General features: G+C 42.6%; 1 protein-coding gene across 2 annotated transcripts; it reads left to right on the top strand.

Moving 5' to 3' along the window:
* On the top strand, positions 1 to 27,151 carry LOC119648393. Of its 2 annotated transcripts, none has more exons than XM_038050132.1 (7): positions 1 to 119; positions 184 to 609; positions 7,350 to 7,485; positions 7,547 to 7,698; positions 7,774 to 7,968; positions 26,562 to 26,725; positions 26,856 to 27,151. In XM_038050132.1, the coding sequence occupies exons 1-7, from the start codon at positions 56 to 58 to the stop codon at positions 27,063 to 27,065; spliced, it is 1,347 nt and encodes a 448-aa protein (XP_037906060.1). In that variant the 5' UTR covers positions 1 to 55; the 3' UTR covers positions 27,066 to 27,151. The 2 variants fall into 2 exon arrangements, with proteins under 2 accessions (XP_037906060.1, XP_037906059.1); XM_038050131.1 differs by having other exon boundaries at positions 26,853 to 27,151.
* The last annotated feature ends 381 nt before the right edge of the window (positions 27,152 to 27,532 follow it).

Below are 27,532 nucleotides of genomic sequence, written 5' to 3'. Positions count from 1 at the left end.
CTTAATATATGAGCTTTTTTCCGTTCAGTCTAACTTAACACTTCAAACCGGCAAAATGAGCAACAAGTTCTGTCCATTTTCAGTAGTTTTAGTGGTTTGTGCAGTGATTGAAGTCGAATGTAAAAATATGTTATAATAATGAGCGAAGCCTCTTCATTTATAATTATCGGGAACTTATCACAGGTTGTCCAACACACATCTCGATTTGGCCCAATGGGAAGACATCATTTGAAGCGACTATCCAGGTGCGATGGGATCAAAACTGCGATCCAAAGCCGAACTGGATTAAGTTTTTTGAGAAGGATCCTGCGATATCAAATTTATTCCCCAAATCTGCAATAGAAATTCACAACGATTCCTCCACGGATGTAGTGATTGACCAAAGAATCGGGAAGCTTTTATTTCCCGGCGGATGGAACCGTAACGACCAATTGTCATTGCATTCAACCAAACCGAAAACATATCCGCGTGGGAGATGCTTGGATTACTATGTCGCCAGCTTCCGTGATAGTGATCTGTTGAGTGTTAATTGTCTGAAAATTCAACCAAATTGGATGCGCCTGACTGAACATATCGCGGATATACCACTGAAGAGTCTTTTTATACCAGGTACGTTCCTCTAAGCAATTACGTATTTGCATATGTGTACAATATCATCTGGAGAGGGGAACATGGACGTCAATCGTCGTTTGCAGATCGTTCGCACCAGCCAGCGGAATTAATTAGTACAACTTTGATTGTAGCGCATCAATCGAAACATTTCAATATTGCGACTTCCGCTTTTCTTAGACACCCGTTATGAACGTTGATGTGGATGACCACTATTCCGATTGACAATGGCAAATTATAAGGGCAGAGCTATCCGGAAAACCTGAAACGTGACGAAAGTTTACTGTGTAGGTCTGGCCGCACTTAACCCGGCCGACAGGATTTTTTTGTACACTTCAGTATCGCTGATGGCAAGTACAAATTTTCTATTGAGGTTCCCGACCAGACCATCGAAAGATTTCCGACCATCTGTAAGTTCTTTAATGACGCGATATACCGTGGTACCCAATGGTGGGATACCTATCGCCACGGCATACGCTATAACATACTTATCATATTCCGGCACGATATGGGAGTCTAGCGTGTCAATCTTACCTTCGCTCACAATTGTCAATAGAGCTGTCAGTTTCCAACGTTCATCGATCCATCTCCACGTTTCCGCAGTCAATCACATGTTAGGACATCCTTTTGGAACATTGTCAGCAACCTCTTCCCCGATAAATACATTTTAATGGCGGAGTCAGAAACGGGTGAACCGACGCAGCAGTAACATGCAAGCGAAGTTAAGCGCCCATCTGTTGGTGGTCATTTTCATGGTCGATGTCAGCACCTTTTTCTTTACGATCAATCAGAAGAAAAGTCCTCAATTTACTGTTGATCGCGGTATAATTGATCTGATCTTATCGCAGGCTCTGTGCTCGAACAATGTGGGTTCTGATATCGAACCGGAGAAAGTTGCACAAATCAACAAATTTGTCACTCTTGTTATTACGACATCTATGTAGATCCGCCATTACGACCACAATTGCACCTTAGGAGGCCTCTCCTGAACTGCATGCAATTATGGATACAAAGAACTCTTTTCGCCTATATCGGAAGTCGAGGCGGGGAAAGTGCCTTCTGGAAACTATTTGACACACTTTTAATGTGTTTGTCGATGAATATGTCCTTATTGCGGGCGATCTTAATGGTCATTTGGGTGAAAGCCAGACGGCAACATGTACCTATGGGGAAACACTATGAGGATGGCGAGCGTGAAGTCGATTTTACGTACACTCATGATCTTGTACTTGTCAATACATGGTTTATTGAATGATTATGTCATTTTCCCACATTTTATAGTGGAAACAGTAAAATGTAGATGGGCTACATCTTCATATGACGCACGGTCGCCAACTGTAATGAATGAATGCTCGAGGACCTTATAGGGACCCTCATATGGAGGCTACCGCGGCCTCCAGATGGCATCAGTCTTAACCAGGACGTAGGTGCATACTTCATCCTTGGGGCTGTTGACGACTGGCAGCGTGTGACGAAATGGCGGAGTCGGCTGCAATTTAGCAATGGCCTTGTAGTCGTGCTATAGTCTCGCAAAGGGACTATAATGAGCATTATTACTCTAGGGAAAGCACCTACTTCCTTCTTAAGATGCCTAACGATCTTACGTTTTTGGCATGCTATGGACCCTCTGTTTCAAAAATTAACGTTCGAAATACTTGTAAGCAACTAGCCGGTTCGTTGACCAAATGCCGGGTGTACATGATCGTGCACTGAGCGAAATACTTCCATACGGAAGAAAGCCGGAGTGTCCAAAATAAACTGACTTATGAAGGGTAGAGGCTTTTCGCGTACGGCAAATATGGAAGAATTATGATCAATGAACAAAGTGGCTCAAACAAGTGCGCAGTTCCTGAAGACCACTTAGACAGGAAAGCGTTAAGGAGGGATTGGTGGTGAGCGCCTTTGGGCAGGAAACGAAGGAAGTAATTTATCATGCCCAGGAACTTTCTGAGGTTTTTTACGCCTGTATCTTGTCAAGATCGGCTTGTACGACGTCAGAGCTGATAAAATGGCCTAGAGGCTAATTTTTCAACGTTGACAACTAGGCTATGATCAAGGAAGCGTTGCAAAATGCACTCGAATGTGCCAATTGCTCGAACTCGGTGAGACGGTGGGGTTGGAGATGACCAGAACATCATCCAAGCTGATGAAAGAGCAGTCCAGGTTTCGTAAAACCGAGTGAATGAACCGCTGAAATGTTCGCTCCGCATTGTACAGGCCAAAAATCATCCATGTGAACTCAAAGAATCCGAAAAGTGTGCAAATTGCTGTCTTTGAAATATCCTCAAGGATTACAAGATACGCATACCGGAATTCAATGCGAACCGCTGTGTTCGATCACCTGACCGCCCATTTCGCGAGGTGAATGTCGAACGTATTCTAGTCCACCTAGGCGAACGCATAGTATTCATCGATGCCATTTGCCATGCATTTTCGGCATTTCAGCGGCCTGGTGAAATACCTTCCCAATCATGGGGCGTCGTCTATAAGGCTCAAACTGTTAGAGGTCGTGGTTCAAATCTCACTGGTGGTAGAGAGATTCTTTTATCGTGACTGGATGTCAGATCAGGGTAATAATTTCGGGTGAGCGCAATGCTGATCATATTGCCTCTTACAGTGTATTGTAGTGTATTGTTACGGTCTTGAATGAAGTGCTCCAACACGCTTCAGGGCCCTGGTCCAATTGAATAGTTGCGCCAACCATTATTATTATTTTCATTTCCGCCACCTCTCAGCCTTGATGAATATCAGAACATATAGGGGGCCCAATATAAACTCGGATCACTATCTCATTGGCATGGTGCACGGAGCTTACAATACCACCTCGAATCCTCTCTGGCAATCAGGTGAGAGTTAACACTGAAGCCATCCACAACACAGCCCTCCGCGACACCTATAAGAGGGAAATGGATGCCGCAATAACCGGAGTCAACAGAGGACCTGGAGATGACACATCAACAAATGATTTTCAAAACCACCTGAAGAACGTTATCATGGATACGGCCACAAACATACTTGGCCCCAGCCGCAAAAGAAGTCGCAGGCTGGTTTGACGATGAATGTAAGCTAGTAACGGAACGGAAGAAGGCCGCATACCGAGTATTGCTGTATTCTCAAAGAACGTGGGCACGCGCAAAGACTTATCACGAACTCCGTCGAGCGGAGAAGCGACTTCACAGACGGAAAAAGGAAGCCTGGGAAAACCAACAAGTCTGTGAACTAGAAAAGTACAGGGAGCAACCGCACCAAGCGCGCAAGTTTTACCTACAAGTCAGCAGGATGAAGCCTTATACAGCTCGATGCTCATCCTGCCGAGACAAAGAGGGAAATCTGATTTACGACAGAATGGGCATTTCAGAGCGATGGGTTGAGTACTTTGATGAGCTACTGAAAAACCAACGGCGAGTTGGAGGTCCCACCAACTGAAGACGACGGACAAATACTGCCACCACCAAGTTTAGGAAAAACAGTCCGTGCAATTCATTGACTAAACAGTCATAAGTCGCCAGGAGCCTATGGAATTACAGCCGAATTGGTTAAATATGGAGTCGACCAGTTACACCAAGTTGTTCATCAACTTGTGCTCAAGGTATGGGACAGCGAATCAATGCCTGACGATTGGCAACGAGGCATTATCTGTCTCATACATAAAAAGGGAGATATCACACAGTGCAGCAATTATAGAGGTATCACGTTGCTGAGTACCATCTATAAGATATTCTCGGTTATCTGACTAGGCCGGATAGCCCCATACGTTCAGAACGTCATTGGCCCATACCAAAGAGACTTCACTCCAGGCAAATCAGCAACAGATCAGATTTTCTCTGTTCGGCAAGCGATGGAAAAACTGTTGGAATATGGACAACAATTGCACCATCTATTCATCGACTTTAAAGCCGTGTATGATAGCATAGCCAGGGTAAAACTGTTCACGGCCATGAGAGAGAGGTATCCCGACGAGACTAATAAGACTGACTAGGCTGACCCTGACCAATGTGCGAGGCCAGATAAAAGCAGCAGGATCACTCTCAAGACCATTCGACATCAACAACGGTCTACGACAAGGGGATGCCCTATCATGCGTCCTCTTTAACTTGGCCCTCGAGAAAGTGATTCGTGACGCTGAGGTAAATGCAAGAGATACAATCCTCTCTACTGGCCTATGCTGACGATATCGACATCATGGGAAGAACCACCCGAGACGTTCAAACTGCCTTCATCCAGATCGAGCAGGCGGCTATCGAGGTGAGATCTTGGGCTGCACATCAATGAAGGCAAGACAAAATATATGGTGGCAACGTCAGCACCGAAAACCAACCAACCAACAACATCAAACTGCACGGGTCAAACACGAAGAATAAAGATAGGAGAATACAACTTTGAGACCGTTGAGAATTTCTCCTATCTAGGGTCGAAAATCACAACCGATAACAGCTACGATAATGAAATCCGCGCACGGTTGTTGTCAGCCATCAGAGCCTATTTCAGCTTACAAAAACTGTTCCGCTCAAAACGTCTCTCCATAGGGTCAAAGCTCTTACTGTACAAGACAACGATCTTGCCAGTCCTCATGTATTCCTCGGAAACTTGGGTTCTGATCAAGAAATATTGCGAACTCTTGGCCGCGTTCGAGAGAAGAATCCTCCGAAGAATTTTTGGCCCCATACATGAGGATGGACGATTCCGTAGCCTACACAATGATAAAATCTATGAGCGATATCATGGCCGTCCGGTTGTGGATAAAATCCATGACTGCCGCCAAACACTTTATTTGTTTGTGATCAATACGATACAAACGTAGGACATCGATTAGCCAAGTATGCGTGATGCTGTCGAAAGCCTTGGCATAATCGATATAGCAACTCTTCTTTAAGCTCTAGTTGCTTATCCTACAACAACCGAGTCGATAATGAATTGGTCTTTGCAACCTCTAGGCCCGACTCGGTGGTCATTCTGCTCCTCGGACGGAATGTTATTGGTCTCGAGGTACGCATTGACTCTTCCAATAATAATGGACGTTATGAATTTGTACAGGGTTGTAAGGAAGTAATCGGTCTTGTCTCTGGGGGGTACTGCACCGTGTCGTTTTTAGGGACATGGTAGATAATTCCCACAGTGAGGAAGGGTGGAAGTTCCCCTGCCAACTATTGACCTGATTTACGTTATGTACCAACCGACCATATACTAGTAAATTTTTTATACCAAAACTCTGCTCCCGATCCACACCAAGACCCCTTAAATACTTCGGGCTGTTAATGGCTATTAATATTAGTAATCATGGGACGCATCAAAAGAAACGGATCTCAGAGACAGCTCCATTCATACAAGTCTTTGAAGTTTGTTTAGCTCCATGACTGTTGTTCCAAGTTTCGTTTAACCTGCTCAAAATACCGACCGATAGATGATCATTGGTCTTACTGTTCCAGTATATATTTCGGGAGTATGTGGCGCGGTTAACAGCATTCGAAATTTATTTCGAGTATTGTTAATTCGACTGACAGATGCCACCACCGGTGTTCTCCGTGGCGGAGTAGGCGTTGGTTTTCGAAATTAAAAATAATAGAAGTTAGGAAGTGATTATTGACGTTTTATTTTTCAATTAAGAAAAAGATGCGGGTGGAAGGCAGTAAATTAAGAAAATAACATTTATATCAATAAGATTATTTGAGTTTGATTTCCTATGCACATTTTATTGTGACATTAAGAACATATAAATTAATAAAAAGTCGGGTACAACTCGAACATTTGAAGTCATTAAAATTAACAATCGGATAGTGAATGCCATCAACAATACATGCTATACAAGCTCAACAAATTAGTGGAGAGCTGTATCGTCTCAAAAAGGCACAAGACGAAATGAAATCTAGGGGTTTCAAGTACATTTTCATTCCTTCTCCTTCATTCGATTCCAGCTATAAACCTGCAAATTATCGAAGACTTTGTAACTTTTAGACATTTAGTATGCTCCTAGCGTTAGTCTTCCAGAATATTTTTTGATCTGGTGTAATTGCTAAATATTTGACCTCTGTTTCTCGTTTAACCTTCATGTCATGGTATTTTGCAGTAATAAAATAGGTTCCTATCTGCCTTAACGGTCAGAACATCAAAAGTGCCGCGCAATTTGTCTTTCTCGGTAGCGTTGTTTTTGTCCACAGTGGCACTGAGCTTGATGTTGTCCTACACGCCACCTGCGCTACATCCACCATCGCTGTTTTGTCAAAAAATTGAAAATACAGATTACCAATATTAAGATGAGCTTGTTCCATACTAATGTTCTTTCGATACTGTTATATTGGAGTATCACATGAAAAGGTACGACCACTGTTACTTAAAAACTTCAAATCATCCTTAACACCTGTCTCCGCCGTGCCATCGGTGTACTCTGGTCTGTGCGTCCCAGTTACCGTTAGGTCATACTTTAAGAAAAGCTGATGAGCGCGTCGCTGTCTACTCCCTGCAATGAGTAGGACGAGTAGGACGCCCTATAATCACATGGCCCAGAACAGTAGAGCAAGAGTATAAGCTTCCTGGGAAGACAAGGCGAAAGCTGAAGTGCATTTTGTCCATTCGGGAACAATCGCGCGTAGACGCTCCGTTTAAGAGTTATTGGCTACCATATACAGGTATAAGGCGCGACATCGTTCCATTAACAAAAATCGGAGCTACTTCAAATGTAGTGAATTCAAAATTCTCTTTATTCTACTTTATATAAAGAAATGTTTTTTATTTTGCTTTTCCAGGAACACATGCATCAGGCTGTTACTACAATATTACCAAAAAAGGTTCTTGGAAAATGGAGAAGTTCTATCACACTCAAAACTACGATGTATGGACACAACTTGTATTCGGTGTACGATTTTTAGATCTGAGTTTGGGGTAGGTAACTACAAGTTGAAGCATTTATAAATTACCAATTTTATTTCTACTTTCCATAAAGGTACTTCCTGAGCAACACCGCGAAATACAGTATATCGACGGTTTATGAAGACACGCTCGTAAACCCAATAATCAACATTTTGGTGGATGTGAGAAACTTTGTACGACTTTCAGGGGAGGTAGTTCTGTTAGATTTTAGAGACTTCCTGTCAGGTGAAAATTAATTCATTACCATATCCTGACAAAATGTTTTTCAACTAATTTTTCTCCTACCATTGGTTTCCAAAGGTTCTAGGGATAACGTTCAATATTATCATGTGCTCATCAGTTTACTGGAGATTGAACTGGGAGAATTTACATTCAGACGCAATACATCCTCTACTCATAACCAACTTTACGACTTCAGCTTGAATGATGTTATAAAAGCAGGAAAGAATATTTTGCTGATGGGTTCCTTGGAGAAGTTGAAGGAGTTTGATGTTGGTGAGTTTCAATTCTACGGAGTAAGAACTTAAAGGGTAAAACTATTTAAGAGGATCGTCTATTTCGGGAACTCTTCGAAAAAATCGGAGAAGCCATTCGAAATTTTATATTTTTTTTTCTCAACATATTCTAACTTCAAAAACCTACTTTTAATCTAATAAATAGTTTCCCAAGTGGTCTGTTGCATACTGTCTACCGTCTGGTAGCAAAAAATTTGTAGTTGATGGTTATTGGTGAAATCAGCACGTCATCCCCTGTTAGGATTTGGTTGGGTGGTAATAGTTTGCAGTGAATAAATATCTCACCAAACCCACAATAAGACGATCTTGCGATGGTGAAACTATGCCTTGATGTCGTGTATCTTTGCGGAATAGTTCTGCGGCGTTGGAAAGAACGCTTCTCATCCCCAGTGACCAAATAGGAATGAAGACTGTCCGATGTTTGTCTATTCAGGCGTAAAACGTCGTTGTTGAGTAGGTCTTTCTTGTTCCGGAAGGATAGGTATCAAACTCAACCTCCTCGAATTTTGCAACATAACCCACGGATTAGATTTTCCTCTTTATATGTAGTAGTGGGATGTACGTTAAACCTCTTTGAAAGTTCTGCAACAGTAAATTTACCCTCCTATTTCAATAGCGTAACAATTCACCGCTTTCAAGGTATCTTGACCTTCAAGAAAACGACTAATTTTGTATCCTTACTTCTCCTTCACGAAAACCTCGGAACCACTTCTGACACACATGTTTGATTTTCCCGTTTTAGGGCGCGTGCAGATTAAAAGCGTAATGTGAACGGATATTTTTTCAAATCCTCTGTCCCTTCGATAATACGTATACCGTAGTCTATTTTTTTTAAACAATACGTTTATTTCATTTAATGTTTCTAGCATAGAAACTGACAATAAGTTTTCGAATCTTACAGCTGTACTTTTTTAAGGTATAATGTAAACACAAAACCTTATTAAAATGGGTTTACTGTCTGTCTGTCTGGCTGTCTGTCTGTCTCTCAGTCTGTCTGTCTGTCCGTCACACGCATTTTTCTCGGAGACGGTTGTAGCGATTGGCAGCAAATTTGATAGAAAGGTGGGAACTGTGAACACTCACGCATATAATAAGTTACATCCTTTTACGTCGAATTTAAGGGGGTCCCCATACATGCAAAAGGGGGCTGTGAATTTTTTTTTCATCAAATATAGTCAAGTGAGGTATCAAATTAAAGGTCTCGGCTAGTGCTTAGCTGGTCTTAGTTTTGACATTTGTTGAAAAGGTGGGGAGTGCGGGGGATTGAAAGTGATAATTTTTTCAATGAACCCATTCTCAGAAACTACTCAACCGAAAAATCTGAAAAAAATCAGGGGGCTGCCACTATATGGTGCCTAGGCTCCGAAATACCCTTCATACCGATACCTGTTCAAATTAAGGAAATAATAGTACATTACTATAATTTTTAGTAATTGACAGGAAAACCCCCTCCCATCATGGAATCACAAGAGGCAATGTAGCAATGTAGGCTACAGCATAGAGCATGATCCTGCTAAATTTGGTGAAAATCACACTATTACTAACAAAGTTATACTAGGTCAAAACTGTCGTTTCCCTGCAAATTCAAGACTATGAATGTCAATATCACTTGGAAGTGGATGTTTTCACATAATATGATATATGCATATGGGGCAAATGCACAGTTAAATCTCTTTATAAAAGAAATACACAAAACTTTTCATACCTGAAGCGTCTAGCTTCCGGTTTCCTGACTTGTTTTCGTTTTTATCTACATTATTCATTATTGTTTTAAACGGGATTAGAATGCAAGCTAAACTCCCTTTTATTTCGTCACCTGGACGGAGGTCCTTTCACTTACCGTCGCAATTTTAATGACAGTCTCATCTGTAAAAGTTGAGGTTGCTAGGTCAAAATCATCGATCGAAATACACATATATGAGGTACAATGTCGGTACAAGGACACTGCCTTGAGGGACTTCCGCTTAGATGTTGTACTCGCGTGTATTTCATCCTGATTATGCACTCCAAGAGAAAAGATTCGAAAATTCCACGCAACTTTAGTGGAAGCAATTTCTTCATGTACCTTTATAACTTCTGTTCTTGTTAATCCTTAAAGGCTTCATGAAGCCATCAACTTGCTTTCGTTAATTATTTTTTGGTCTGGAGATCTGCGAGCCTGCCATTGTTTTCTGACCTTGCACTTCCCTTGGACCAGCCATGCGGTGTCTATTTTTTGGAAGATTGGCGATACATCACGACCATTTCGTTCAATTTCAACAGGTCAAATATTCACCTCGGGTATTCGAGGGAGTGTTTTTTGCAAATGAGCACTTATACTCGTATATTTGCGGAAATCCAACCAGTTCGTTGTCCTACTTTTACCGCTTGTTAATTTAAACTATCGCTTGGTTTGAATTCCTATGCTCGTGAAAAGCGCAAAATGTTTTTTGGTTCTGCTGCTGCATTAGCTAAAGTTGAACTTGAAATTCTGGAAGGGTGTATGTGAAATTTTCAACTTCATTGGAGCAGTTATGGAGAAGAAGGGTAGAGTCCCTCTCTTTATACTCCGACAAAAACTAGTGGTGGTTATCATCATCAACATCGTAACAACCGGTATCCCATCTATGCCTGCCTTAGTATCTTGGCTTTGCGCCGGGGTACACCAGTTACACCAGGTACAGTTTTTAGGGATAACTGTCCGGCGTCCTGATCTACGACATCGCGTTAGTTGAGGTCTTCATAGATGTTTCTCTCATGCACTTTCTGCGCTCGATCATCTTCACCCATACGGATAAGCTGACCTAGCCACCATAATCTATTGAAACCGATTTTATTCATTACCATTATTCATAGTCGTTATGTGTGCTACGGAATCGCTAATCCTCATATAGGAGGCCAAGCATTCTTTGGAGAATTTTTCTCTCGAATGTCTTTTAGCCGCGTTGTTCGCAATTTTTCTGGTTAAGAACCCAAGTTTCCGATAAATGCATAAGGACTAGCAAAAATCATTGTCTTGTTCAGTAAGAGTTTTGACCTTATGGTGAGATATTTTGCGCGGAGCAGGAGAAAGAGAAAAGTCCCTCCTTTCAGGCACTTTTGGAGAATTGTCACGATTTGCTTCACTTAAAACGTAAATTAGGGCTATTTTAACAGTTCAATTTCAAACTTCAACCCCGAAGAGAGTGGGACGGGTAGAGAGAGAAGCCTGAGGTCATTCCCTTCCCGTCAAAAAACTGCAGCGGTCACCCCTTAAACGGTTGTCGCGTTTCATAACACGTGGGGGATTTTAATACTATCATGGTAATGCTTGATCTGCAACACCCGGAGGGAAAGTGGGTGAGATGGGTATATATGATAGAAGAAGAAGAAGAAGGGTATATAGAAGAAAGAAGGCTATTTTCACATTAATAGGCTTATTGGTGAGAATGCACTCATCGCTCCTCAGATAGGGAAACACAAAACCTTTTATATTTACATCAAGTTTCCGGTCTCCCACTAAAACAACACTCACCTTCTCCCTCTTCCTACCCTGCGGAATCGCCGGAAAGCATCAATTCTCCAGGAACTCTGCACTTTAAACAAACAAACTTTCCGTTCTTCGCGTCCTCCTTGCGCGCTCAATTTTTCTAATTTTCGTCCGCATTCTTTTGGTTGCGGAGTTCACCGTATACTAGTTTGGCTCCGACTTTAGCATTTCCCTGACAATGTTCTGTGGAGTTGTGCTGATTTTTTTACTCTTCCAAGCTTCTCCTTTCTGAGCAAAATCGTGCACAGTAGAATATGACACGCTCCGGGTTCTCATGTGTGCAACCCTATTTAGGGCAAAAGGGAGAACTGTGCAGATACTTCCTGCAACCACTGTGCGCTGACACGATGCCATATCGTCGCTAAATCCACTTTCCAATACGGGGAATCAAAATGTACGTTTTGGGACCCCCCTACGAGTCATTCGACCATTGCTGTCACTTAACCAGCGACTCCTGCCTTGCTTCTATCGGTATTCTGTATCCTTTTCAGGAAGATTCATTCTCTTTTTGTCATCTGTACGACAGCGAGCCTCACTTACCAGAATGTCCATCGAGATCATTCCCTCAATGACACACGATGCCTCACTTGAGACTGTTCTGAAGGCGCTACACACCCTTATCGCCACTATTCAGTATGTCGTTAGTGTTTCCTTCCACACTAGTGCGCCTAATAATAGTGTAGAGCGAACTATTCAGGCCACTGGTAATCTGGTATTGTATTTTGAGCCTCTAGTGTTAGGCATTTGTCACTTTCTCATAGGCGTAGTTCAGGTGTCGCTTGAAATTGATCTTAGCGTCAATCATCACCCCCAGGTATTTCATAACCGGCTTAGAAGTGATGATGTGGCCATCAACACGAATACTAATCGAATTCCTTTTTTTCCTTTGGTAGCCACGACGACCTCCGTCTTTTGTTCCAAATGGTTCAACTAAACCAGCTCCAGCTACACTGTTATCACACTAATAGTTTCGTTAGTGCACACTTTACCGCCATCAGGTTGTTTCGCGACGACAACCACGGCTAGATCATCTTCGAAACTAATTATCGTGGCCTTTTTTGGGAACGAAAAAGACACCATTGTGCATGCCGTTTCATAGGAGGCGACTCCACGCTGAGCCCTTCAGTACTCCTGCTGTGACAGTGCAACTCATCGGTCCGTCATCCGTATCGTATCAAAGCTTAGTTAAGTAGTTAAGGACACTCGTTTGATCTTTTTATCCACTCCCAGCTGACTACATTGAAAGCACTTTAGACGTCCAACGCCAGCACAGCACAACATAGACAAGATCTTGTTTCGGGCCAGCTTCAAAACCATGCCGGCGCCGACCGTTTAGTGGGCTTGTCGAAATCCAAATTGTCGCTTCGATAGGCCATCCTTATATTTAATGACAGGGAGAAGTCTGTTCTAGGTGAACCTTCCTACCGTGTCGATAAGGGCAAATCGGGCGGCATTATGGTGGATGCACTTGTGGCGCGGCAGGATTCGCGGCATTCGAAATTTATTTCGAATGTTGCGAATGCGAACGAATAGATGGCGCGGATCTGTCCACTTTGCGGAACACGCCACGGGAGTGGGGGACCGGCGAGAAAAGTGTGCCATGAGTTGGGGGCAGAAAAGAAACAGATGAAGCGAGACTTCTTCTTCTGCCTCTAACGTTTTGATGATTAAGTTGCCAACCGCTGACTAAGTCGGTCACATTCATTTTACGTTTCATTTTCATTTGTACAGTTGACTTGTAACCAAACATATCATCTTAAAGTAAAATTTGTATTTCAAATATATATTATAAAGAGTAAGCTCGAAGGTAAATTTAATTACAATCGCCCGAAATACAGAGAAACCTTTGCCTTGTTTGAGTGTGTTTTGATTTCAACGCGCGTATCTGCATTGCACAATTACTGGCACTAGTAAGAGCAGTTAAACACTTGCTTGTTGGGCTTGGGGAGCAAAACTTGTTTTTGCCTCTTCCATCGAACAGGAGAAAACTTCTTCTACCATGCATGTTTCAAATACGCTAATGAACCAGACAGGTCTACTCTTAACAGCGAGTTTTTTTGGGGAGTAGGGTAGGTGAATGCGTTTATGCACAGAGTGTTGGACTCTCACACACACTACGTCGGGCTAACCCTCCCGCTCTTCCAGCTTTGGGAGCCTTCAAGTTAAGGGATTCCTTTCAACAACGGGAGCGGGGGGAGGAGGAGAGTTGTTAGTTCAGGAAACCCCCTCCCATCCGGTCTACCCACCGGTCAAGCTCAATGTTCTTCGCAATAGGAAGAGCCTAAACTTCCTCTGCCAGCGCTCCTCAGCATCTCTCTGACAATGTTGTCTAAAGAGAGCTCCCCTGTGTCTGCATATATGTCCCAACTTTCACAAGGGGAAAGGTATGGTCGGCGTGTCCGCCACTCCATTGCAGAACACACAATCAGGAGATCGCGCCTTCCCAATCTTGTGCGGGTAAGACCGAAAACCTGCATTCTCACGTAGGAATTATGTAAGAACTAACCATATGTTCAGCCACAGATCTAAATTGTCGATGAGCCACGTGGTCCATGTGCCTCTTGGCTGGTAAGTGTGCGTTGAATCCTTTCCGGGCAACCACCTCTCTTAAATTTTCGCCCTTGTGGCCGTAGATACCTTTACGTTCCTAAGCGAGGAGGGCAACTGGGATCAATTTCGCGATCATCATCACGACCAGTTCTGAGACAGTGCGATAAGCAGACGCTACTCGTAAAGCTTCCCGTGCCTGCACTTGAGCAAGGCGGTTACGATGCACCTCCTTGTCAAGGACATCAACTCATATCTCCGCGACACAGAGCAGAACCGCCTGCGTTGCTCCATAAGAAGATATCTCCTAGTCGATAAGGGCCCCCAACATTCGCCATTAGCCGACTGAAGAGTGAGACTTCAGCTGCAGTCCTGTCCGCTGCTGCTTTGATTTGCTTGAAGAAGCTCATCTTCAAGTCGAGCATTAAACCTAGGTATTTAACAGCTCATTTTGACTCTATAATCAACTCGTCGTTCGATATGGAACGCGGGGTCGGGATTCTCTTTCTGGTCAAGATGACTACTTCGGTTTTTTCCAGCGCAAGGCTGAAACCATGAACAGTCATCCATCCGGTTACTCGTCGCGTGAATATACCAAGTCTGTTTTGCGTCTGCTCAACAATGCGTCCGGCAACAAGTGCCGCAACGTCGTCTGCATAATTGACCAGGTGAGAATCTTCTGGTATGGCGAGTCTTAGCAGACTATCGTAGAAAGCGTTCCAGAGGTCCTAGAATGGATCACTGTGCTACTCCCGACGTGATCTCCAACCTCCTCTGATCACCTAGATAGAGCAGAGGGCAGTCTTTCAGATAATCCCTCAATATACGCAAGGGATTACTTGACACGTGGAATGAGTTTCTGATATGTCTAGCGCACGTGTCCATCTTACTGAATTGATGGCATTTCCGACATTCGATTTCAGTGGAGATCGCAGGATTATCGAGCTTCTATTTCCTGGGACATAAATTGTACTACTACTAATAAAGTTATCATAGGTCAAACTAATAAAGTTACCATAGGTCAGAATTGTCGGTTCAGTGAAAACTCCAAGACTTTGAATGTCAGTGTCACGCTAAAATGAATATTCTGACATAATATATGCATATATGTTGCGTGCTTGGCACAAGTGGAGCAAATGCCCACTGAAATACTTTTATATGAGAAATACATATATACTTGAAGCGTCCAGCTTCCGGTTGAGCGACTCGTTTTACGTTAAAATGTCCCTAATTTAAGACGCCAGACAGTTTTAAGATGAAGATCGCAGACCTAGAAAGGAAGGACCTTTTCTTCTTTTTACATTACCTTCATAACCCCCCTTCCTCCGAATGTAGGGTTGAAAATTTAATCTCTCCGGAATTCAGTTTAGTGGTACTAGAGGGTACCGAAGCTTTGAAAACGACCACACTTGACATGGGGGAATGATTGCTTTAAATAATAAAAAATAAAATAATTGTACAAGCGGCAGAAACGAGTAAAAGTTATTCTTATTTATGAAGCAATTTAACACAAAAATTATACATAACAAGTAGAGATTCTGGCATATTCATATAATTTCTTTGGATAAAATCGAAGCTGTAGACATACATGCTTATAAGTATGATGAAATCCCTACATTTACGCTCCTGCCTTACTTGCATACAAGTTTCGGAAAACATCCGCCGCTCTGTGTCCGAGATGAAGCTCATACAGTAAGTAATGCCTGAAGTTCATTCAATTCTGAGCCTGCGGGTCAACTACCCCCACCTACTATGTTCCCATGCGCTCGACTGTTCATATAAGTTTACCTTAATTTTACATCCTCCTTTTACTTGTACGTGGAACTGTTGGTGTTCTATTCAAAGGACAACAAAGTAATTTTATATTTGAACTCTCTTTATTAGAAAAGGACTTGAACCATCTAACTGAACGTCTTATAACTGATTAGAACCATCTAATACAATCTGTTTCGAAATTTAGTTCTGTTCGACAATCCTTTAAAAACTCCCTTGGAAATTACCCTCGATTCTTTGTCAGGGGATACCAGCGTGTTGTTGAAGACCTCTCACCTCGCCGCATTGAAGAATGCGTGTTTATTACAAAAGTTGAGTTTAGTTCCTACCAGATACTAATCGTTTTGATCCTCTCGTGTTGATGTAGTGGGCTTTAACATCGCATTCGACTATTACAATTTCATCTACGCTATAGGGGAAAAACAGAGCACCAAAGAATGCACTGACTAGCGCTTTCCATCAGCATGTTTTTGCCTGTTGATTTCGTGGTGGATTTCCATTTCCAAAGGTTTGCAATTTCGGGTCGACGTTGCAGTTTCCTCCAACTAGAACTCTCCCCTCCATATTTGGAATCTCGTCCTCCAAGGCGGAAGCTTATTTTAAAAAGCGGGAATAGATTCGTTCGGTGTCTAGTAAATGCTTATAAAACTCACTTCCACACAAAGAATCCAAACAAAGTCATCAACTCGCCCATGGCTAGTTGACTATATCTCTTGCCAGATATATTGGCATACCACGATGATTAAATCCTATTTCGTATTGTTCCCTGAAGAATAATAAGTCAGTTCTTCTTTCTTGCACCATCTGCTCCAATAGATCAACACCACTTCCACTTCTATGTACGTTCTCTCCGTACCCCCTACCGTACCCGAAACATGAGATACATCTTCTTACTACAGGCCGCGATCCTTGCAAGAATAAAGCATTTTTTCGGTGCACAAGCCTTCACTTTGCGCCCGAGTTCGCCAAACTTGTAACACACAATGCACTGGCACTTCAAACAGCGTGTCGAAACTGCCCTTCCTTATACTGCAGATGATCTTTGTTTTCCCGTAATGCAGAAGTTGGTTCATTGTATTCTCAAAGACGGTGGCAATAGAAAATTTTTATCCTCTGGAGTTCACAGATATACCTCCCACCTTGAAATTGCTCATATCAGGGTAATTCATTTTTTCCGTTTCCCCCAATTCTTCTTCGTTCGAGATTGTCTGTATCCTTTCCTTCCGGGGTACCCATGGGTTTTAGGCTGGAAACCAGGGCTTCGTGCCTAGAATACTCTAAACTGCTTCGCAGAACGTATTTCTTTCGCCAGTCTTGGGCACAATTTCGGTCTAACGTTACTGTGGACTTACTTCTCGCAGAAATTACGCGAAATATCTCCCCTAAATGGCTTAATAACTGAGTGTGGTTTATCCGTTCTTTTTCTTTTTGGCGCTGATTGATTAACTGACCTCGACTTTGCTACAGTGGATTCATTGCCGTCGATATCCAACTTACGTTATAGTTGCTGTATTTTCACCTTTTCTTAACGCTCTTTGTTACCCATCCGGGGAAATTCTTATGGTTACGTCCTTAGCGGTTTTTGTTTTTTTGTTTCTTAAAATCATTTTTATTTTTAAGAAATAGGTAACAATAGTATATAGATTGAAAAAATGAACAATAAAAAATAACAAAAATAACTTAAATCTAATGGCCACTGTGGGCTCTAAAAGTTTTCGAATAACAATTTACAGGCAGAGAAGAGAAACAGTAAGAAATAAAAATCTAATTTTACAATAAGTTGTCGGGAAATGGTAAAAAAAAAACCAACAGGATTCACTTGGCCTTAGTGGCAAATAAAGAAATATTAAAGGAATAATAGTAATAAATGTTTTATCGCTTCAAAAAATACTTTTAACTTAAATTATTGTGCTTAAAACTATCATAACTATATATTTTATATTATATATTTTTTTTTTATTTTTTTTACAACAACATCCGTAGTTAGAAAAGGTAATAATAACAGTTGTAATATTTACAAAGAAACAATGAATAATAACGTATGTATGTATAAGTTACAACTGGAGGCAAAATCAGCACCCGTTCAATATGTACATATTTACAAAGCCCCACCAAGAAACAAATGGCAGAACTGAGCACGGTCACCGCTAACCGGCATCCCGCAGCCACCAGTACCAGGATTTCTCTTTTTCATCCCGCTTAATATCAATTGCTCTCGCTCTGGCGTATCTCCAGTCGAATCCCGGAGCCCCCACTGTCAAATTCGGGGGGTATTCTATCCTTTTGTCAGTGGCCCGTCTATGTATATGATACATAACCGGAACACCGGCAGAATCAAGAATTAGACCATTCCTGTCAAGATACACGAACGCTTCGGGAGGAATGAAGCCTGTCGTGAGAGTTTTCTCGAAATACCCATCATTTGGGTAGAACGGCTGCGAAACCCAAGGGTTTTCACCATGCGAAGCAGATCGCACTATATGATTCCGAATCAATCTGACGATAACTGTGTCGATTCTTGGCACAGCAGCAGCTGCATACATCACTTCATTAGTTATATAGTGCTCATAGTTTGACGAAGCAGTCCTATTAAGCCCCGTGCAAGCACGCAGACATTTCCTTTCAAAGATCCTTATTTTCTCCATTTGGCTAGCACTCAAATTAAACCAGATAGCACACCCGTAGGTGAGCACCGGTCTAACCAAAGTAAGATAACAAATAATCTTAACCTTCCGGCTAAGATGTGGAGCATAAAAGAGTCTTCGAAGAGACATGAATGCCTTGCGAGCGCTCTATAGCGTGACTTTAACGTGCTAGTTAAATTGGAGATGCTCGTCAAGACGCACTCCCAGGTATCTAACGCACTTCTTATGAGGAATGCGCTCAGAACTATCCTCGTTCGCGACAATGTGGAAATCTCTCCAATTCCTTTTCAAGTTCTTACTGGCATACGCCAAGGAATTTCGAAACAGAATCGTTTCACACTTTTGCGCATTGATTTTCATGCGCCAACTGCTCGTGAAGAACTTAATATCATTGAAGATCTTCTGAAGTTCAACTTGCACCTCAGTTACCTTCTTGTGCGCCGTGTAGGCTATCAGATCGTCAGCAAAGGCCGTTGGTTGCCTTTTAGGAGATTTATTAAAATCGAAAGAATTGAGCAATTCGCCGGCAAATACCGCAAAAAGTGTAGGCGCAGTCACTGTCCCTTGCTGTAATCCATTCAGAACATGAAATTCTCTGTTAGTAGTGAGATTTCCGTCCGTAATGACAAAGCACTTGCCATACAGCATACTACACATCATCGCTACGAGGTGACTGGGAAACTCATTCTTCAGGAGCCTGAAAATCAGTCCATCCAACCAGACGGTATCAAAGGCTTTCTCCATGTCTATAAGGCAAGCGCCTACGCACTCACCATTGTTAATCCGCCAGCAAATATCAGACGTTACCTTCGTTATTGCATGTATTGTCGAATGTCCAGATCGAAATCCGAATTGGGCGTTCGGCAATAATTCCTTCTTCTTGATATGCCCGTTCAAGGCTTTCAATACCAAAACCTCAAACACCTTGCTGATGTTAGGCAGCAAACTGATTGGGCGGTAGCTTTGAGGGCTGGATGAATCCTTCCCTCTCTTTAAAATCGGGAATACTCGGGCTTTCTTCCATTGTCCTGGAAAGAAGGAATTGTTCAATAAATTATTGAACAAAATGCAATAATTACGAATGGCAATGTCTGGTAAATACCTGAGGACCACGTTGGGAATGCCATCCATACCGGATGATCTCTTATTGTTTACTCTTCTGAATATGGAAGTTAACTCTACACATGAGACAAAGTAATCAAGCAGATTATCACTCGGTATGAGATCAGCCTGCAACGCAGAGCTAAATTGGAGAACTGTGGTGCCGTTCAGGCTATATTTGAAATTGTGGACATCTCGTTCTACAATTTCCGAAAGTCGCGTTGGCTCTAAGTCCGTTCTGGGCCGATGCACCGATTCAAAGTGCTCCCCTATAAGTTCGAGTTTCAGAGCATCATCCATCACGATGTAATTGCCTTGCGCATCAGCAGTTACACTACTCGTGTCTATACCTGAGTCAATAAGGTGTTGTATCTCGCTGCCACCGACTTTAATTCTCGGCACAGTTATTCGTGACTTCTTCCGGAATAACGTATTTATCTTAGTAAACATGGAATCTGGATCGCTTGGTGAAATACCCTTTAACTTCTCCCGCCACTGGGAGTTCACTTCATTTACGTAATGTTGACGGATAAGATCCCGCGCGATCTTTAGAAGTGATTTGAACTCAACCAATATGGGATGATGATAGTCCCCATATCTCCGATAGATTTTGTTGACGCGAGTGAGCAGAAGGCTTTTCACTTTTTTCAACCGTTTTATGGCTGCAGTTTCATATCCTTCCATATTTATTGCGAGGTTTAATCTTAGGGACGACTTGTTCAATTGTTTCCAGCGTCAAGTTCTCCAGCTTGAGAAGATACTGAAGTATTTCCTCGTTGCTCAAGTTCCTGTCACCTGGTGCAATTGTACTATCGTTTTCCCCATCAAGAGGTGGGCATTCCTCTCGATATCCCCGAATAATCCTCTCTTGGAATTTCTTCCAATTTGTTTGTTTAAAGTTCAGCCTGTGGACGCCACTGTCCATCGGCAGAAGGCGAACTCTTCGTCCATCAAACAGAACTTCAATAAGAATAGCGTTATGGTCGCTATCGTAAGGAAGAGTCTGTAGTTTCCGTTGAGGATTCCTAAAATTAAAGTTCAAGCGCGCGTCAGCAATGCACAAATCCAGATAGGAATTTGCCCTGGGCCAGGTTGGACTCTCTGACCCATATAATTCGCATTTATACTCTATCTGGTATTGCTCTATCCAAGATTTGAGGAATACCCCTCTGGGATTGTTTGTGGCTTTTAGCCACGAGGTATGCTTAGCATTCAAGTCGCCAGCTATAATATATCATAGTAATTATGCAGCCTATTCAGTTTGAGTATCGTAAACAGAGAATGAAATTCCTCCTTGAACTTGGCTCGGTTGTTTCCCACTGCATAGACTGACAGAATGTATAAATTCCCTCCTCTAGGCAGTGAAAAAAGAATACATGAGACTTCGATACACTCAAAGGTTTCAAATTCAGGCCTATTAATATGCCTGAAACGATAATGGTGACCCACAAGTATTCCGGTACCACCTCCCCCATCACAATTTCGTCTATCGTTCCTCACGAATTCAAAATCCTTGAATGTTATCGAATGCCTCGGATTTAGGTGGGTTTCTGATATCAAGACCATGTCAGGCTGTTGTCTGGCAGCGAAATCAAGGAGCTCCGCTCTTCGATGGATTCCTACGATGGAATTCACATTAATCGCGATGATCCGGAGACCATCCAGTGGTACCGTTGTGACTGCAGACCTAGCAGCGGGCATGCTGTTTGTGTAAATATTCTGTTATGCTATTTATTTTTGTATTGTGTACGTGTAGCGTATGCTGCATGTTTTCACACATGGTTAGTATTTTATTGAGGATAGTGTTCATCCCGCCACTTGCATCTTGTTGGGGCTTCTTAGCTCCCCCTTGTCGAACTACTTCTGCAAATGGGATCCCCGAGACGATTGGTGCCGAAGGGACGGTACCGTTCAACCCCGCTGACACCTTCGTTCTTTGGGCCGATCTCGGTGCCTGCTGCCTTGTGACCTTAACATTGCGGTATGCAGGACATCCACGGTACGAAGCCGGATGCGCTCCGCTTCCGCAGTTAACACAGAAAGTTTTTTCCTTGCCATCTGCTTCAGTCAGCGAACATTCAGCTGCGGTATGGTCTTTCCCGCACTTTACACATCGTAAGGTCATTTGACAGTTCACTGCCGAGTGACCATAGCGCTGGCATTTTCGACACTGGACTATTTCGCCCATTAGCAGGCGCTCAAAACGAATGACCTGGTAATTAAGCGACCTGATGCCGATCAGATCGCTTCCCCGGCTCTCCGGGCTTATCTGCACGAGGAAGTGCGGCAGGATTCGTTTTTCCAAAACGGATCCCCTCGTACTAAAGCGTGACACTGAGAGGAACTTGACCTCAGTTCCCGTCTCCCGGAGCATTTTGAGCACCTCATCGGGCTCTTCCTCCGCATCCAAGCCTTTCAGAAGGAAGGTTTGCACCTTCTCTTCCTTTGGAGTGTAGGTGAAGTGAGGAGCCTTCACTCGCTCGAGGACCTCCCGTGCTTTTTTGTAATCTGCAATTTGATTACATTTGACTTGGGCTCTCTCGGCCCCCGTCTTTTTAATAACAAAATTTGAGAGCCCCGCGCTCCTATTAAGTAGAGTGGCTAAATCTCTACCACCTAATTTATAAACATTAATGGGGGCACCCTTTCCCTCTTTTCTTTATTTCGGGTGCTAATTGTATCCCCAGTCGGACCATTTTTTAAATTTTCACTCGTACTTGCATTATTTTTTACATTATTTAACATTTTTTCTTGAGTTTTGTTTTTTTTTCTTTAATTTTTTGGAAACATAGAGCAAAAACTCACCCAGTTTTCCATCTTCACTACTGCAACTTGCCTGGTTAGCATCCTCTTCTGGGACATTTCCATCGCCACCGTTGTCGCTGACTCTCGTATCGTCTGCTTTACTGCTCTCTATGTCCTCCATACGGACAGTTTCGCTCTCGAGAACTTTTTCGCCCTCAAGGCGGCCCGGTTCCTCCATGACTGCAAAAGTAGTCGAAGATAGCTTAACCTTTTTTCTGGCTACCTTTGGAGACGGCGGGCCCGCGTCCCCAGCCATTAGCTGCTCTGTAAGCATTCCATTTTTTTTTATCAATACTGTCATTTGCTTTTTCAAATCTTCGAGTGTCTTCGCCAGCTCGCCATTTCTTCTTTCAAGATTGGCTATCCTCACTTTGGCTATTTTCAACTCTGGATCCTCCTCGTTGCGGACTCCACGACCGATCCGAGTGCCCCTAGGCCTTATGGTGGGGGCCGGTCTGGTCCGCCACCCGCCGGCGGCTCGCCGCTCATTCCCGCCATGCCAAAAAAACGAATTTTTTCCCAAAACTTTTTAAGGAAAAATAACTTAGATAACAAATCAAAAGTAAATTAGTTTCAATTAAGTTTTAAATTATATAGTATTAATTAAGTAATATAAATATCTTTTTATATTCTTGATAAAAGTTAATTTAATTTCAATTTTAAATTATTTTTATTAATAATATCAATTTGTAGACACGTCCGTTCTCTACAAATGTCAGCCTACTACTCGTCCTTAGTGGTAGATCTACGCTATTTTCCCTTCGCCTCCTTTCATCAGTTATCTGTTCCAATAAGACTCAGTCGCATTAATTTCGTCCCTGCCCCGGAACCAAGTTTCGGCAGTCAACTAGATGTTTTGCCGTGGCCGAGACATGGTCAACAACTTCACTTGTGCCGGAAGTTCGTGGATCGTGTTGAGCTTAAGTGGTTAAAGCTTCCCACCATTGCAAGAAAATCTATGTCAAGGTTGATGTCAGCGCCTCTCTTATTTCGCACATTTTGAAAACAATTCCTAAATTGACGGTTGCAATGTGATCGGTTTGATATGTTGCGAGTTAATTGAAACCTAACTGACTTTATGGCAAGCTCTGCGCTGAAATAATGAACTGCTAATGGGGAGACAGTGGAGGTTGCGGGAAACCGCAAACCTCTTGCCATCGTCGTTGAGAACTCCAAGATCGTGTCCCTTTATCATATGCTCAAGCAGTATGTTGTCAGAGTTCACCTCCATGATCTCAATGTTCTCTTGAAGAACCCCTGCTGGACTACGCCGAATTTCCAATAGGAAGCCTACTTCTCTCCTGAATCGGAAGTCTCCCTTGATAGGTAACACTGTTGTATTGTGATGTTCCGTATCCTGAATCGAAATTTTGCGGTCTTTCTACTTCAGACTAGACAGAAGACAACAGCAAATTACTATAGGAGAGAGAGGAGTATTTCCGAGCATTCCACCTTCTTACTTCGCTTAACGCCACAATGTGAAGCCTGAATAGTTGAAACTCTTGCTCAAAATTATGGCTAGCTAGCATTCTATGGGACCTCGAGGCCGTTGTCGAGAGGAGTTCTCACATTGAAAAATCCAATCATAAACTTTGATGAAAACAAAGGTGTGGATAACCGGCGGGGATTGTCTGACTTGGAGATTGCATCGGGTTCCGTAATAGACAAAACGGCCTGATGTAGCTGTGTGACAGTGGACAGTGGACGAAGGGAGGACCTCTGTACCTCTTTATCATCCGCTCCTACTACAAAATAACTGTGGAGTAGATACAACATCTTACCGCCCCCTTTTACGCCAAAGATTCGTTGAACGTTTCCCGCAATACGTTCACGTGCAGCGGGTCGCAAACCAGTACCGTTTTATTACTCATGTGCGACTTGGGGTCATCGCGGAAACTGGTTACCAGGAATCGAAGGTTGGGGGGGGGGGGGCAGAGGCAGCGGCATCAACAACAACACCCGGCAATGCAGGCAACAGTTTCAGTACTGGTCGAAGCGTCTCTTCCTCACTGTTTGGGTAAAACATTCGCTGATGTTCAGGAAGAATTCCAAAGAACATAGACCAGGTATTTCCAGGTTCTCTGCATCTAAGCAACTAAGTAACTAAGCAATTCAATCTGAAATCAATGATGCGACTACATCTTATCTCTCGCTTCTGCAACAACAATCACTTATGTATTGTGGTGCAGTTACGGCTGTTAGATTGGACGACTAGAAGATTCGCTTTCGCGTTATTGGTTTAAGTGACCAAAGACAAAATATTGGGGTGGACTTTGGGGGTTACCCGCCCAACATGCTCAGCATGCTGAGTGAATCATCGCAAAGAGCACCGCCATGCCACTGCACTTTTTGCGGATATTCTCGAAGAGCAAGTTCGACAAACCTGTTTATGGCTCGAAGAATTGCAGGAGTGCCGGTCTCGATTGGGTACTGAATTCCTAGTACAAAAAGTTCGCCTATATTCACAGTTAGCACATAAGAAGGGCATATTGCAGAACCCTCAGATACAAGACCGATTACATGTTTACCAACCCTCTACAAATCCATAATGTCCGTTAATAGTCGAAAGGTCAATGCGTACCTCAAGATAACTAACACTCTGTTCGAGGAGCAGATGGACTGCCGAGTTGTATCAAACGGTTGCAAAGAGCAACTCATTATTGACTCGGTAGGTGGTTGTAGGAGACACAACTAGAGGACAAAGAAATCTTTTTAGTTGCTGTATCGATTACGCTAAAGCTGGCTAATCGATGTCCCACTTCTGTACCGCATTGATCACAAATTAATAAAGGTTATCAGTGCGTTCATCGGACAGTCCAAATACTCCGAGCTCATCCGCATACGGAAAGGCATTTTCAAGGATATCCGTTGAGTCGTCTTCGGCACTGCATGGGACTGAGGCGGTTCAGTGCTATACAGTGCTGTGCCGACTAAACGATGCTACAGGGCATGCTTTTGCAATCAAATATGGCCTACATGCTAAGTGCGAACTGACACACTTGATGTACATCAAGTTGTATGCTGTTACTGATGACCACTTTAGAAGTCTGTTGCGAATAGTAGACATGTTTAGCCGTGATATTCGGATGGAATTTAGATTAGACAAATGGCGAATTCAAGAGATTCACAAGCCGCATACCGAATATAGCACTGGTGACTTTCACATCTAAGTTATGACCAAGACAGACGTCTACAAATACCCTAGGAATTCTGCAAGGAACCCATGCTCGAGTTGGAGATCTGATGGATGCTCTACTGTGAAAATTCTTGCGACGTATAAAACTGGTACTGAAATCGCATTTTTCCGGGAATATATTCGCTATCCCTTCACTGACTTATACATTCGGATTATGGCCGTGGACGAAGGCCGACCTGAAAAACGTACAGCGACAGATACGGCCTCTGCCGTTGAGCGGATGAACCTGCCTCTTGAGGGGCGTGCTTGATGGTTGTAATTAGCCTGTACATCATCATCACCAAGTTGATTCGGCATGTGCTTATTATATGAACCGCATCCAGTACTCGATAGTTCTGCGTACGGTATGTATTGGGCCCGTCAAATTTTAGTTGATCACCATATAGTGCGCAACAAGCCTGACAGTTAGTTGACAAGACGAATCGCTTCGCTTATGTTATTGCTATCCTCCCTAATAGCAACATTGAACGGGAATACGTGGAGAAGAAGATGAAGTATGAGCCAATGGCTTAGAAAATCAAAGAAATTTGGAATCTCGAGCTACTCATTCACACTGTAATCCGACAGATGTCGGATTTGAAATGCGACCCTCCGTACAACACCCTAGCGCACCATCGCGAATCGCAATTGTTTTCAGTAGCTTTGTACTGATGAAGGGAGTAAGTTGCTCCCGAAATATATATATGCATAATAAAATAAAATTGTAATTTGGAGTAAGCTACTGGTCTATCAATTTTACCCTAGCGCCGTAATCACTGACCCATCCGGACACAAAAATAAATAGAGACAGAAATACAGAATAGATATAGAAATACAAACTAACCGTTTGATACGAATAGACATCACTAACTAGATACATTGTCAAACTAATCATTCCTTGTACATCTACTACTTTGAGTTAAATTGATCCAAAAGTTTCATTATATAATTAATAATTTCGTCTTTATTTGAATGTAAATGCTAATTTTCTTCATTTTCGTAATTTTCTACAATATTAGAAACAGATCTCATTTGGCCGAGCTGGAAAAGTTTTTCAACGGGAAATCTCAATGACTCCGAAATATTGGACCAAATGCGACTGATATTTTCAGGAAGGTCGAATTCCCCGACATACAACGAAGGATTCATTTTTCATTTCAATAGGGGTCAAGAAGCTTTTCCCGTAAGTATCTTAAAAGTTGAAAACAAATCTTATAACATCTCATTTGGAATCTGAAAATAGTTAAGGGACGTAGCTGATTACTAATGGTTAAGATACCTTTTATAATAATAAGATAAAATCCTTGCAGCAGTTTGTCGACAAGGTCTCTACAACTCGGGAGCGAGCCATTTCAATTAATTATAAAATCAAGGACTGGCTTAGCGGGCCATGGAGTCTTCAAGCAAATGTTGTCACAGCAGACTTCATAATGAGCACGAATTTGATTGAGCTGGCTCTAACGACAAATCGTTACAAAGCCTATCGATTCGCTAATGAGTTTGTAAGCTTCCCTGTTTCGTAATATTTGTACGGTCCTGAAGGAAGAAATTGTATTTATATCACATATTTTGTATTATTATGAATTATTAAAGATTGATAACAAAGAGAGACTCTTCATTTATTTCAATGAAAAGACACTGACTACGAAAGTGGTGTAATCTGCACCACTTTCCGATAAGGTTGCAAGTAGCCGCGTTTGCCATAACTAAACATTTCAACCTGACGTCCGTCTTTTTATATATATATTTTTTAAACGCTGGCAGGTGACGGTTATGGGAAACTTTGGCTGACTGGAGTTGCCTCCTTCTCCTTCGCTTACCCCATGGGACTGCAATTGCGGTATTATATCGCTAGGCGGGAGAAGTTACTAACTGCGACTCTCGCTAAAAACACCTTTTTCATTACTTCCTTTCCTCAACACATTGAGGATCGTCTTCATGAATTTTTCTACCCAACAGCAACTGAAGTTAGTGTGTGGCACGATATTCG

The sequence above is a fragment of the Hermetia illucens genome, chromosome 2 (genome assembly GCF_905115235.1).
Source record: "Hermetia illucens chromosome 2, iHerIll2.2.curated.20191125, whole genome shotgun sequence".
In the NCBI taxonomy this organism is placed as follows: Eukaryota; Metazoa; Arthropoda; class Insecta; order Diptera; family Stratiomyidae; genus Hermetia; species Hermetia illucens.
The sequence above is the reverse complement of the archived record's forward strand: the minus strand, read 5'-3'. Positions and strand labels throughout refer to the sequence as shown.

Coding starts and splice junctions, on each gene's coding strand:
- LOC119648393 (XM_038050131.1), top strand. CDS start 56: ATGAGCAACAAGTTCTGTCCATTTTCAGTAGTTTTAGTGGTTTGTGCA. Junction 610..7,349: donor GAAGAGTCTTTTTATACCAG/GTACGTTCCTCT, acceptor TTGCTTTTCCAG/GAACACATGCATCAGGCTGT. Junction 26,726..26,852: donor GGGGTCAAGAAGCTTTTCCC/GTAAGTATCTTA, acceptor AAATCCTTGCAG/CAGTTTGTCGACAAGGTCTC.